This window comes from Oncorhynchus clarkii, chromosome 21 (assembly GCF_045791955.1).
Source record: "Oncorhynchus clarkii lewisi isolate Uvic-CL-2024 chromosome 21, UVic_Ocla_1.0, whole genome shotgun sequence".
Taxonomy (NCBI): domain Eukaryota; kingdom Metazoa; phylum Chordata; class Actinopteri; order Salmoniformes; family Salmonidae; genus Oncorhynchus; species Oncorhynchus clarkii.
This window is the reverse complement of record NC_092167.1, coordinates 16,596,479-16,611,845: the sequence shown is the minus strand read 5'-3', so window position 1 is coordinate 16,611,845 and position 15,367 is coordinate 16,596,479. Positions and strand designations below refer to the sequence as shown.

General features: G+C 44.1%; 1 protein-coding gene across 2 annotated transcripts in view; it reads left to right on the top strand.

Annotated features, from left to right (window-relative positions):
* LOC139378663 (titin homolog) overlaps window positions 1-15,367 on the top strand; it is a 31,097-nt gene that overhangs the window by 13,584 nt on the left and 2,146 nt on the right. For both annotated transcript variants that reach the window (XM_071121046.1, XM_071121047.1), the window contains 2 exons: window positions 9,208-14,509; window positions 14,686-14,751. In XM_071121046.1, the coding sequence (XP_070977147.1) occupies window positions 9,304-14,509; window positions 14,686-14,751 (5,272 nt within the window). In that variant the 5' untranslated portion in view covers window positions 9,208-9,303. The remainder of the gene's footprint in view (window positions 1-9,207; window positions 14,510-14,685; window positions 14,752-15,367) is intronic.

The following is a 15,367-nucleotide window of genomic DNA, read 5'->3' as shown; positions in this document are numbered from 1 at the left end:
GGCAAGTCAGTTAAGAACTAATTCTTATTTACAATGACGGCCTACCCCGGCCGAACCTGGACGATGCTGGGCCAATTGTGTACCACCCTATGGGACTCCCAATGACAGCCGGAAGTGATGCAGCCTGGATTTGAACCAGGGACTACAGTGATGCCTCTTGCATTGCATTGACATGCAGTAACTTAGACCGCTGTGACACTCGGGAGCCCCAACACAACTTTCGAAATACAGCTAGCTGTATGATGCATTTAGCATAATATGATGCCAAATCAAACTTTATTTGCCACATGTGCTGAATACAACAAGTGTAGACTTTACCGTGAAATGCTTACCTACAAGCCCTTAACCAGTTCAAGAAGAAGAAAATATTTACCAAGTAGGCTAAAATAGAAAAGTAATAATAAAAAGTAACACAATAAGAATAACGAGGCTATATTTACAGGGGGCACCGGTACCTAGTCAGTGTGCAGGGGTACAGGCTAGTTGAGGTAATCTGTACATGTAGGTGGGGGCAAAGTGACTATGCATAGGTAACAAACAAACAGCAAGTAGCAGCAGTATACAAGAGGGGGGTCAATGTAAATTTTCCGGTGGAAATTTTTATGAATTGTTCAGCAGTCTAATGGCTTGGGTTAGAAGCTGTTGAGGAGCCTTTTGGTCCTAGACTTGACGGTTCGGTAACGCTTGCCGTGCGGAAGCAGATAAAACAGTCTATAACTTGGGTGACTGGAGTCTCTGACAATTGTATGGGCTTTCCTCTGACACCGGCTATTATATAGGTCCTGGATGGCAAGAAGCTTGGCCCCAGTGATGTACTGATGTACTGGGCCGTTCGCACAACCCTCTGTAGCGCCTAATGGTCAGATGCCGAGCAGTTTTGAGAATCTGGGGGCCCATGACAAATCTTTTCAGTCTCCTGAGGGGGGAAAAGGTTTTGTTGTGCCCTCTTCACGACCGATATATGATTTTTCAATGCCAATACTGATACCAATTATTGGAGGACCAAAAAAAAGCCGATGCCGATTTTAATTTTTTATATTTTTTTGTTGTAATAATGACAATTACAACAATACTGAATGAACAGTAACTTCATATAAAATCAATTTAGCCTCAAATAAATAGTGAAACATGTTCAATTTGGTTTAAATAAGTGTTGGAGAAGTGTTGGAGAAGAAAGTAAAAATGCAATATGTGCCATGTAAGAAAGCTAACGTTTAAGTTCCTTGCTCAGAACATGAGAACATATGAAAGCTGGTAGTTCCTTTTAACATGAGTCTTCAATATTCCCAGGTAAGAAGTTTTAGGTTGTAGTTATTATAGGAATTATAGGACATTTTCTCTCAATACCATTTGTATTTCATATACCTTTGACTATTGGATGTTCTTATAGGCACTTTAGTATTGCCAGTGTAACAGTATAGCTTCCGTCCCTCTCCTCGCCCCTACCTGGGCTCGAACCAGGAACACATCAACAACTGCCACCCTCGAAGCAGCGTTACCCATGCAGAGCAAGGGGAACAACCACTCCAAGGCCAAGAGCGAGTGACGTTTGAAACGCTATTAGCGCGCACCCCACTAACTAGCTAGCCATTCACATCAGTTACACCAGCCTAATCTCGGGAGTTGATGGGCTTGAAGTCATAAACAGCGCAATACTTGAAGCACAGCAAAGGGCTGTTGGCAAAACGCACAAAAGTGCTGTTTGAATGAATGCTTACGAGCCTGCTGGTGCCTACCATCTATCAAATCATAGACTTAATTATAACATAATAACACACAGAAATACGAGCCTTCGGTCATTAATATGGTCGAATCCGGAAACGATCATCTCAAAAACAAGATGTTTATTCTTTCAGTGAAATACGGAACCATTCTGTATTTTATCTAACGGGTGGCATCCATAAGTCTAAATATTCCTGTTACATTGCACAACCTTGTTATGTCATAATAAATTCTGGCAAATTAGGTGGCCCAAACTGTTGCATATACCCTGACTCTGCGTGCAATGAAGGCAAGAGAAGTGACACAATTTCACCTGGTTAATATTGCCTGCTAACCTGGATTTCTTTTAGCTAAATATGCAGGTTTAAAAATATATACTTCTGTGTAAGAAAGGCATTGATGTTTATGGTTAGGTACACATTGGAGCAAGGACAGTCCTTTTTCGCGAATATGCATCGTATCAATTATATGCAACGCAGGACACGCTAGATAAACTAGTAATATGATCAACCATGTGTAGTTGACTAGTGATTATGATTGATTGTTTTGTATAAGACAAGCTTAATGCTAGCTAGCAACTTACCTTGGCTTCTTATTGCATTCGCGTAACAGGCAGTCTCCTTGTAGGGTGCAATGTAATCAGGTGGTTAGAGCGTTGGACTAGTTAATGTCGTGGATAATTGTTTCAAAATATAACACTTACAAGAACTTGTGAATTCAATATAGGCTTTTAATACAAACATATCAGAAGCTTAGATGGTCCGTGGAACACACACCTTTCCAGAGCACTGACTCTGTATTTATACATAGTCATAAATACAACATTGAAAAGTGAAAGACTAAAGTTAAATACATGGGATGCTTTAGTGAATTTCAGAATTCCACATGCAAATGAAGTTACTTCCCTCAAGTCCATCTGCCACCATTATCTTTCAATCTGTGCTTCCTGCTTGTTCATGCCCAATAACGCCCATATCTGCTTTTAGTTAAGTTATAATGGTGGCAGGACCTCTTAATGTCCCAAAAATAATATATGCCCATCTTACCCTTATGTTTAGCTTGGTGTGTTCTTTGGTATGTCTGTCCTTATTAGGACTCTTAGACTATGTGTCTCTTTTAACATTCCTTCAGCATCTTCATGTCCTAAAAATAAAAATGTACTATGTCCATAGTCCATCAGTTGGTCATTTGGCTGACCCCCTCCTTTGTGTGTCCCTCTGATCTCGGTATGTCCAGCTGTCTTATGCACTCATGGCCTTGCTTTGGTTTCCTGTCCTCTACAATAGACAATGCATTTTACCCTAAACATTTATGCATTTTATGGCTTTGGCCATTACGTCTGTTATTTCTTGGTTTCCTGTTTTTACCAGAATGGCAAATGCACTCTAAGTGTGTCCTCTTTTCTTGTGGTCTAATGTACACCTTTGCTCTACAGTATTATGTTTGTCCCTATATGCACCGCTCCCACATTAACTGTAAGGTTGCAAGATTGAATCCCCGAGCTGACAAGATAAAAATATGTTGTTCTGCCCCTGAACAAGGCAGTTAACGTACTGTTACTAGGCTGTCATTGAAAATAAGAATGTGTTCTTTAACTGACTTGCCTAGTTAAATAAAGATTAAATAAAGGTGTAAAAAAAAAATTGGGGCCAAATCGGCGTCCAAAAATACTGATTTCCGATTGTTATAACTTTAAATCGGCCCTAATTAATTGGCCATTCCGATTAATCGATCAACCTTTGTTGGTGATGTGGACACCAAGGAACGTGAAACTCTCGACCCGCTCCTCTACAGCCCATGTTCGGCCCACCTGTTCCTGTAGTCCACGATCAGCTCCTTTGTCTTGCTCACATTGAGGGAGAGGTTGTTGTCCTAGCACCACACTGCCAGTTGTCTGACCTCCTCCCTATAGGCCGTCTCATCGTTGTCGGTGATCAGGCCTAACACTGTTGTGTCATCAGCAAACTTAATGATGGTGTTGGAGTTGTGTTTGGCCACGCAGTCGTGGGTGAACAGCGACTACAGGTGGGGTTAAGTACACACCCCTGAGGGGCCCCAGTGTTAAGGATCAGCGTGGCAGACATATTGTTACCTACTCTTACCACCAGCAGTGGGCGGCCGTCAGGAATCCAGTTGCAGAGGGAGGTGTTTAGTCCCAGAGTTCTTAGCTTAGTGATGAGCTTCATGGGCACTGTGGTGTTGAATTCTGAGCAGTAGTCGATGAACAACATTCTCACATAGTTGTTCCTTTTGTCCAGGTGAGAAAGGGTGGTGTGGATTGCATCATCTGTGGATTTGTTGGGGCGGTATGTGAATTGGAGTGGGTCTAGGGTGTCCAGGAGGATGCTGTTGATGTGAGCCATGACCAGCCTTTCAAAGCACTTCATGGCTACTGACGTGAGTGCCACGGGGCTGTAATCATTCAGGCAGGTTACCTTTGCTTGCTTGGGCACAGGGACTATGGTGGTCTACTTGAAATATGTTGGTATTACAGACTCGATCGGGGAGAGGTTGAAAATGTCAGTGAAGACACTTGACAGTTGGTCCGCGCATGCTTTGAGTACACGTCCTGATAATCCGTCTGGCCCCGCGGCTTTGTGAATGTTGACCTGTTTAAAAGTTTTTTCACATTGGATACGGAGAGCGTTTTCACACAGTCATCCAGAACAGCTGGTGCTCTCGTGGATGCTTCAGTGTTGCTTGCCTCGAAGCGAGCATAAAAGGCATTTGGCTCGTCCGGTAGGCTCGTGTCACTGGGCAGCTCGCGTCTGGGTTTCCCTTTGTAGTCCATAATAGTTTTCAAGCCCTGCCACGTCCGGCGAGCGTCAGAGCCGGTAAAGTAGGATTCAATCTTCATCCTGTATTGACGCTTTGCTTGTTTGATGGTTCGTCTGAGGACATAGTGGGATTTTTTATGTGTCTGGATTATTCTCCCGCTCCTCTAGCCTTTAGCTCGATGCAGATGTTGCTGTAATCAATGGCTTCTGGTTGGGATATGTACGTACAGTCACTGTGGGGACGATGTCATCGATGCACTTATTGATGAAGCCAATGACTGATGTGGTGTATTCCTCAATGCCATTGGGTGAATCCCGGAACATATTCCAGTCTGTGCTAGCAAAACAGTCCTGTGGTGTAGCATCCGCATCTGACCATTTCAGTATTGATCGAGTCATTAGTACTTCCTGCTTTAATTTTTTGCTTGTAAGCAGGAATCAGGAGGATATAATGGTGGTCAGATTTTCCAAATGGAGTGCGGGGGAGTGCTTTGTATGCATCTCTTTGTGTGGAGTAAAGGTGGTCTAGGATTTTTTCCCCCCTGGTTGTACATGTGACTTGCTGGTAAAAATTTGGTAAAACTGATTTAAGTTTCCCTGCATTAAAGTCCCCGGCCACTAGGAGCACCGCTTCTGTGTGAGCATTTTCTTTGCATATGGCCTTTATAGAGTTTGTTGAGATCGGTCTTAGTGCCAGCTTCGCTTTGTTGTGGTAAATAGACGGCTACGAATAATATAGATGAGAACTCTCTTGGTAGAAAGTGTGGTCGACAACTTATCATAAGGTGCTCTACCTCAGATGAGCAATACCTCGAGACTTCTTTAATATTAGACATCGCGCACCAGCTATTATTGACAAAAACACTCACACCCCCACCCCTCGTCTTACCAGACGTCACGTCTCTGTTCTGCCGGTGCATGGAAAATCCCGCCAGCTCTATATTGTCAGTTTCTTCGTTCAGCCACGTCTTGATGAAACATAGGATGTTACAGTTTTTAATGGTTGGTAGGATAGTCTTAATAATAGGTCATCAATGTTATTTTCTAACGATTGCACTTTAGCAAGGAGAATGGAAGGCATTGGGAGTTTACTCGCTCGCCTCCGGCTTCTTAGAAGGGTCCCCGAGCTGCGTTCCCTTTTCCGGCGTCTTTTCTTCACGCAAAAGGCGTGGATCTGGGCCTGTTCCAGTTAAAGCAGGATATCCTTCTCGTCGGACTCGTTAAAGGAAAACGTTTCTTCCAGTACTTGGTTATTTTCGGTCATATTAGACGGTAGCAGCAACATTATGTACACAATAAGTTTTAAAAAATAAGTTCCACAAAATGCCCCAAAAAATTACAAAATTGTACAATTGGTTGGGAGAATGTAAAACATCAGCCATGTTCTTCGGCTCCATCTTGTCATTTATGTAAAAAAAATATGCATCCAACTGGCTGCATGGCATGGTGGAACAATATGATGGAATATGCAGAATGGTTGGCCTGTCAGTCTCAAGGTTCTCCTCTCCAGAGCTGATGGCCTTTACCTACCTTAGACAGGAAACCCAGTTTCTCCTCTACATCCTAACCCCCTGTGACTCCACACCACTGGATTACCTCATCCCTCATCAGTCAGTCCCTCTCACGGTTCCAATCTGTGTTTCCTGCTTATGACTACTAATGTTATTGTCCTCTAAATGTTTTTATTTACTGTAACACCAGTGTTACACTAGTGTATACATCCTGATGTTATACTAGGGAAATTGTGTTTCCATAGTTAGGGCTGAGAGTGAGTACTTCAACAAGAATCAACAACCTCTACATAATTAAGACAGTTGCTTTGTGGGAAGGTGTTCACCTTCGAAGGTGTACGCCCATGTTCTCATTTAGCCATTGTTATGTAAATGCTGGCTGGAAAGTACCAGTGGCCTAACCTTGACTCTAAGTCGGAGCAGGTTCACTGGAGGCATGGCCCAGCGAGACACGGGTGCCATCTTGTGTAGACGGATAGAGAAAAGTCAGAGCCTTTTGGGTAAAACACTGGGGTAAAACCTTAATGGAAATGCGCCGTCATGTCCTTTTTTCAGGCCTATCGCCAGGCTATCAGACTGTTGAGCAGCCATCACTAACCGTCTACCAAGTGATGCTCACTCACACAAAACACACACGCTATCAAACACACACTAACACACACACACACAACCAATGCTGTTGTCCCATTTTATAGATACATTAAACCACTGGACACTTCCCGTTTCACCTTGTGTATTTAAATACTGGTATTCTTGATAAGAGAATTATGTTTTCCAGATACATAACCCAATTTAATTATATTACTCTGTCTGCAGACCAGAATGTGTAAGATCCTGGTCGAATGAAACAGACGGAGGCCCAGCTAAATAGTCAAAAAGGTTTATTCACGGGAACGTTCCAAAGTCAAGAATACAAAATAATTCATTTTATACTGACTTCTCACGCACACACATACGCACACACATACGCACACACATACACACAAACATACGCACACACATGTCCTGCTACGCACACACGGTCTGTCTCACTACCCAGCCGACAGAGATGGTGACTTTGTCCTTGAGACGTACTCCCCGTTCTCTCCCAAATCTCTAGTCAGGTCGGCACCGAGCTCAGACAGTCTGTGTTTAAAATACCATAAAGACATATTGTTTTACCCTAATTCTGACTAGGACTACACATTTATTGATTATGATTTTATACATTCTAATCAATTCCATACAATTATGTTTCAGGGCGGAATATTCTAATCGTTCAATTAACAGGCAATTCTCACCTATCAATTCTCGATACGGCTCATTCTAACATCTCTACCACTTTACATCACATTTTAGTTACACTGTTTATACTGTTAGGTTCTGAACAAACAGACTAAAAACTCAAACGGAAGACTAGAAAAAGCTCAAAGCAAGTTTAATCACCCACTGGGTCAAACAGCTGCAAAAGACAAGGTATGATTACACAAGCGCAAGTATTTATACCCTCCTACTAGGCGGAGTCAACTCCTTGCACATCTAGACAGCCAATACATCTCTGTTGCTAGTCAGAAACTTAATTGGTTCTTCTCCCTGGTGTCGTCATGGCCCTGCCTGATGCTAGAACCTTTGTGGGCGTGGAAGGATATGTGTGTGGGGAAAAGACTGTTTCTTCTCACTTCATCTGTTTACTTGACCTCGGGCCGAATTCCTCGCTCCTCCCTGTCCTATCTTTATCAGTGACTAAAACCAGATTGTTTTCCTTTGCCGTTCTCCTTAGGAGCGTTGATATTCAACAATAGTTTACATTCTGTAACAAATGTTATCTGCACTCGTCTCGCTCATTAATGTTCCATACACCATGTTCATATTACCCCCTTCATTGACCCCAACCTTCCTTATACATCCAAAGTAATCAATGAGATATGGTAACATCAAGAAGTATATTTTAAGCTAGAATCAAACAATACACACTTATTTATATGCTGGGGTAGCAGGTAGTCAAGAGTGTTGGGCCAGTAACTGAAAGGTCGCTGGTTTCAATCACCGAGCCAACTGGGTGAAAAATCTGTCCCTTGAGCAAGGCAGTTAACCCTAATTTCTGTTAACCCTAAGTCTCTCTGGATAGGAGCGTCTGCTAAAAGGCAAATATAATGTATTCTTGCCATAGCTCGCTCTAATATTGAATTCTTATTATATCTTATAACAATCTAAACTGTGTACGTGACCAATAAACTTTGATTAGAATGTATTCTTTTTTCCTGTGCAGCCCCGAGGGTTATACTACAAAGCAGGAAAAAAGGAGTTAGACAGCTAACTTGCCTAAATATTATTTAACTTTATTTTTTAGAAAGCTACGCTTCAAATGGGCATGGTCGACAAACGAAAACCCATATCTAAGTTTAGCTTTTTTTTTTTTTTTTATGAACCAGAAAATCAATAGTTGTATCTGGTTGCTTATTGGCTGGCTTAATTAATCGTAACTGTAGTATTCCACTCTGGTCCAACCTGAGATTGGGCTCCCTAGTGGCGGAGTGGTCTAAGACACTGCATCTCAGTGCAAGAGGCATCACTGCAGTACCTGGTTCGAGTCCGGGCTGCATCACATCCGGCCATTTATTGGGAGTAACATAAGGCGACGCACAATTGGCCCAGTGTCATCCGGATTTGGCCGGGGTAGACTCTCATTGTAAATAAGAGTTTGTCCTTAACTGACTTGCCTAGTTAAATAAAGGTCAAATTAAAAAAAAGCCAGTAGCTTAAAACCTGGTGTGACTTGAGGGAAGTTGTCTACATAGCTAGGAATGAAGCCTCTGTTGTTATGGTAACTGTTTAACATTCACTTCAAGGTTGCATCTCTGCATCACCTCAAGGTTGGAGACAGTTGTTGTGTGGTCACAGGTTTAATCCTGAGAAAGGATTGGATATCAACAATGCCATATTATACACCAAATAGATGTGGAGGGTCAACTTGACCAGGCCCAGGCTGCTATTTGTGGGGCACAGGCTCCTCCTATATGAGTGTGTACAATGTTGATGGTGTCCGTTTGTTGTGAATTGTGCGCAGCTCTCTAAATTTCAACCCATAATGTCTGAACTGGCAGTCACATGTCCTAGACATGTTTCAGAGATGCAGTGTATGTTAGAAAAATCCACACGTTGGTTGACCATTGCGGAGTTTTCACAACTGTTTCTCTCTCTTTTTTTTCTTTCTCTAGAATTAAACTCTTCAATTCAACTTTTGAGGATGGTGCCCCATAATGCTTGAAATGCTAGTCAGCTCAATGTGCTGGGACAGATAGAGCTGACACAACATGTATAACGCTTGTGAAAATGCCAGATCAAGAGAATGGAGTGACGGTGACGGATACAGCTGCCATAGTATGGCTCACTGGGAAAGTGATCCCCCAGCTGGAGAAAGACAGTACCTCACCCAACAGGAAAGGGAACACCAGTGGCTGAACCATGAGGATTCCGTGCAGGCCCACTACAACTCCCATCAACAAAACTCTCAGATGGACTTCCGTGGACATCGGACACAAGAGATCCAGCCACCGCCTCTGTATCATCAGGACCATCGCAGAAGTCAGAACATAAGGGATAGGCCCAATCTCTATGGACCCTTGAGAGAACAGGCACCTCCTAATGTAACCTTACACTGCAGTGGAGACAGAATAGAAACGTGGGCTAACCATGAACCCCAATTCCCCAGCAATGACTTTTTACCCCCACTCAATGTCGAAAGAGGGCATGAGGATATTTTCCATCACCATAACACCGACCAGGATTATCTGGTTGGTCGTGGAGTGAATCATAACAATCTCCATTACTTGGAAAGCAAATGGCAGATGTTCGATCCCACCCATTCCAATGGACATGCTAGAGGACATTGTCCCCTTGAATCTACATGGCATTCTACCGAATGCTCAAGGGGACGTTCTAGGGGTGGTTCCCGTGGAAATTCTAGGGGTGGTTCTAGTGTATGTTCTTGGGGTGGTTCCAGGGGTCGGTCTAGTGGACGTTCTCGGGGTGGTTCCAGGGGTCGGTCTAGTGGACGTTCGAGGGGTGGGTCTAGTGGACGTTCTAGGGCCCATTCCAAGTCAGCCAGCCATGGTATACTAGGACCTAGTGTTCCTTCCCAAGCTATAAAACAAAAAACAGATACTCTTCCTGGCAATGTTGCTCTGGTTTCTCACACCCAGACCTCTGCCACCACTGACCAGCAATATGCTCCCTCTCCTCCCAAACCTCTCACTGAGACACTTCAGGAAAAACCTCCTCATAAACATAAGATCTCACTCAATGAAATACAGGACTGGCTCCACAGTGTTTTAAGATCTAAAAATGGACCCGTAAATGGGAACAACTCAACACAAGACCCCTCCCAGGCACAACAATTCAGCACAGAGAAGATGGATATTTTACAAGCAGGCAAAAGGCACCTACATAGTAACACCAAAGACAACCAGGTGAGGCCCCCTGAGAGGTTTAGTCCTGAGGACTCCACTATACGGCTAGAGATTAAGTCCACCCCCAGGTGCATGACCCTGACGGCAGTCGCCACCACTCCGCCCCCTGTGGCTATTGTTCCTCCAATGGGTCCACAGCAGTCCCCAGAGCCAATGGAGACAGAGAATACAGGCAATGAGCTGCCATTTAAGATTTTACGGGCCTGGTCCATCAACGAACAACAAGTGGAAAGCCTGTGGGAAAGAGATAAAGATGATGCAAGTTCTCTATCTGTCCTAAATGAGCCGGTTCAAGTTGAGAGTTCTATGGAGTATGATAAGCCTGTAGATGCATCTGCTACAAGTTCACTGGCATCTACTGGAGAGGACAATGATGAGGTCCTTCAGGTCATCACACAGACGGACAAGAGTTCACCTTCACCATTTGTCCACACCATCCCTCAGGCAACTGATATTGTACGCACCGGAGGTACCCAGACAATCGTGGAAGTTAGCTCCAACGGCGCAGATGAGAGATCTCTTGTTTTGTCCACAATTGCTGAAGTTCAGTTCAAGTTACGTACGCTGCAGCAACTGGTTAGTTATCGGGAGAAGGCAGCAACAATCACAGAGGCAAAGGATGGTTGTCTAGAAGCCATATTGGAGCAGTATTGGGGCGGGGAAACCTCTAACCTGGTAGAAGCTTTAAAAGATAAAAGGGATAAGGAAATCATGCGAGATGTGTCTGCCTGGGCCGCAGAGGATGAGGAAGCAGTGGTTCTCTTTGCAGTCAGTGGTATATCACTGGGGGAAGTGGTCGAGAAGTTTCCCATTCAAGCGCATGTTGACAGCTCTTCCCAAGTGGGTTACAGGTCATCCTGGTTAAATGTCAACGAGAAGCTGAATGACATTGACAAAGAATGTGGAAGAGCTTGGTCTCTCTGGTTCATACCAGATAAAGCAGAGGAGAGTTCCAAAGTTGTTGGGGGAGTCAAAATGGATGACACCTTCCACAGCAAGATGGAGACTGTGGAATTTCCTGCACGACAACCCGTTGAAGCAACAGGCTCAGACCTCACAACAAACATAGACCTCATGATGGTTGCAGACTCCTCAACAGACACAGACCTTCCAACAGATGCAGACTTGGAGACCGAACCCCTTTCCCCAATGATTTTGACCGTCCTCACACCAGAGAATGCTGTGAAACTGCTTGCTGAAACAGAGGCACCAGGCGCAGACTTCACAACAGACTCAAACTGCCCTACAAATGCAGACCTCACAACCGACTCGGACACAGACCCCCTTTCCCCAATGCATTTGACCGTCCTGACATCTGAGGATGCCATGAGACTGTTTTGCCAGATCGAAAATGGCTCTGACCTCCAACTCGGGTCCCATGAACCATGCTCTGAAGACAAAGACAAGACAAAGACAAAGCAACCAGAGCATATAGAAAGTGGCAGCTTAGATATGTCCTGCTACTGTCCTTGTATTATTGAAACTGACAATGGGTTTGAAAGTGGCCTATGCACCAGTTGTCAGAGGGAGAAAGAACTGCAGCAAGGTACAAGATGCTTAACAATCGCTCAATGCTTTACCCTGTTAGATACAAGCGACAATTCAGATCAGGAGACAGAAGAGGTCCCTAAGGACTCTGGGGGGAAGGCGACTGTGGACAATCAATGCAGGGACAAGAAGCAGATACAATCAACTGAAGAAGAGGGTGATAACAATCAATCCTGTGAAAATAAGACAGAGGGAGAAATGCAGCAATATACAGGTGTCATACCGATCACTGACTTTTTTTTCTGGTCAGATACAATTGAGGATTCAGATCAGGAGACAGAGGAGAACCCTAATGAACAACATGCTCATATTGAGGCTCATGCTTCTAATGTTAAAAGGACAGAGCCTGAAACTGATGCCAAAGCACGCTGTGAGTCAGCTCAAGGACATACTACCCAAAGCAAAGTCAGTCCTGGTTCTGAGGATAGGGAAATACCGCAAGAGAAGGACCAAGACTGTAGGACAAGTACATTACCAATTCACAGGTTTGAAAACCACGCTAAGTTAAGAGCTAACATCATAGCAGACAAGTGGTGTTCACCTGTAGAGGACTGTGGTTCACCTGCAGAGAAGTATGACAAAGTTGCTAACTTTGTCACTCAATACAAAACCAATACCATAACAAAACTCAATACAAAACCAAAAAAGAAAAAAGTAAAAGAAAAAATGGAAAAGGAGGAAACCCTCCATCCAACATCATCTGACAGACAAAAGCCCAAGAAATGCCATGGGAGAACAGAGAGGGGACAGTCCCCATCCCAACCCCGTAAGAGCTCTGGGGTGAAGGACACTTTGAATAATCAACGCAGGGACAAGAAGCCACATGCGTCACACAAGAGGAGACATTTGACTGAGAGCGATGAAAGTCGATGCAAAGACAAGAGGAGGGGATCATCAACTGAGAAAGAGCGTGAGGGCAGTCAATCCAGGGACAATAAGCCACAGAAGAGGAGACATTCAACTGAGAAAGAGGGTGAGGACAATCAAAGTAGAGACAAGAAGGGGAGACTTTCAATGGAAAAACTGGGTGAGGCCAGTCAATCTAGGGACAAGACGTCACAGAAGAGGAGAAATTCAACTAAAACTGAAAGCAGGAACTCCAAAGAGTTACAGTGCCAGTTGGTGGAAAGCGAGAGCGACAGAAACAGTAAGAACTCACTGCCGTGCCCTGGGGTGAAAACCCTCCATGTGCTGGGATCCTCATCTACCACTGTTCCTCTCAAACTCTCCCTAAACATCCGCAAAAAGCCTTCCACAAATGGCTCACCCTCAACACATACTGAGGAAGTCCCCAAAAGGCCAAAGACTGAAACCCTATACAAAACTAGCAGACACCACTCCCCTGTAATGTCAGTGTCTCCTGTTGTCAAAGAGAGGCAGAGGAACGGTGTGAAACACAAGCAAAAAATGAAACCCCTAAAAGTCAGATTGAAAAAGCTGTCCTTACCCAAACATCTTGTCAGGAAAGGTTGCCCACCAAGTCAGAAGAGGGTGGAGGATAGAGGAGACCCTCTGAGTTTAGGGGTAATGGTCTCTAAGAATCCTGACTCGTGCAAGAAACTAAAATGTAAGGCAGAGAGCGACTTGACATCCCAACAGATGTTGTCAAATATTCCGAAGGTGTTGAATAGGAATGAGACAGGAAAGTTGTCAAAAAGCGAGTGTGAGCGCGACTCGCTGCCCCACAAGCCAAAGCTGCCAAGGATTCTGAAGCTTCTAAGAACTCCAGAAGTTTCAAAGGATGGGAATGAGAGAGAGAACAGAGAAGAGACATCTCCCAGTGCTTCACCTGAATCACAAATGCTGAACAAACCTGCAAGAGTGGCACACAAGCCCAAACCTTGTATCAAGCCTGCCAGTCCCAATGGTTATAGCCCAGGTAGTCATGCTTGCTCTAATCCGGCTAGGATATCACAGCAACATGGCAATGGACATTGTGGGGCAAAAGTTACTGCGAGGCAGCAGGTGTTCTCAGATTGGGAGAGCAGCTTTGTCCCGACTCCAACCCCCCGGACTCGTAGACGATCAGGGTGTCCTCCAGAGGAAGTGGAAGGTCCACAGGCCAGTCCCAGGTGCAGCTCGGAGACCAGGATCATTCGACCCATTCTAAAACGTGTCGATGCTCCGCCAAAACCCAAGCGGAATGTCAGCTTTCCTTTGAATCCAATGTACGTGCACTACTTCAATCCCCATGAATATGAAAATCACGTAATGTTCAACAGGTCTTACACAGATCCGGAAGCTGCACAGCCTTCTGACGATGAAGAGGAAGATGCTACTGTGAACTGCCAGAATCTGAAGGAACAGTCCCCTCTTAGGGAAGAGAAGCGGCGAGATCTAGGGGAGCTGAAGCCTGGACCAAGCGGTTTATGTGAAAAGAGCTTCAAGAGGAAGCGGGAAATGCAGGAGCCTGCTGCCATTTTGATGAAGAAGAGCATTGTTCAGGCAAAGCATTTGACAAAGTCTCTCCATCATGAACCTCCAAAAGACTCCAGACACTCGGGTAAGGACACCAATCACAAGCCACTGGCAAAAGAAAATGGCATGTATTCCCTCAAAGTGTAATATGTATAGCTAGCATTGGAATTAAAAACAACCACACAGAATAACACACTACAAGTCAATATTTAGATGCATTTGATTGGATTTCCAGTTATTGACAAGTTCTTCTGGTTACAGCAAGAAAAACTGGAGTTGGTTACAAGTGGTCAGAGAAGCAGAGGAAGAGGCCAAATGAAATTGAAGGTACGTCGCAGGCTATGCCAGCCTCACGTGGTAGGCTACTTTTACAATTGCACCAATGATTTCCCAGTATTTCAAACAGAGTTGAATATGTATTTTTACTTTTAGAAAAGTGTCAGACGTAGACCGTTTTCATGTTGTGTTCGGATGTACTCAAATGTATTATGCAATTGTACACAGGCCTGTGAGCCTGGTTCAATATGACCTAAGTAAAATTGGGAGTTAAAGTGATAAGGGTGGACAGACAGATGTATTTTGAAACTCTCACAGAATGGGACTTCATTCATTACCATATGTAATTGATAAGGGTAATTCCATTTTATTTCAATCACATTTTGACCACACCCCTTTTGACTTGAACAGAACTTCCCGTACATATTTGCCCATGGTAGAAGATGTGAGAAAGTGACTTTTTGGACCAGAATGCCAAAACATTCAGGAGATAGAGGTGCCCAAAGTTGACAATTTTGCATACCCTACCGTACATCCATGTCTTCATCACTGGAAAGGTAAACGGTTGAGTTTGATATCATTTAAAAGCTTCCAAAAAAGTATTGGCAAGAGTATGCTGTGTCTCAACCGATGGTGGTCACAACATATTCACCTCAGATTATGCAAA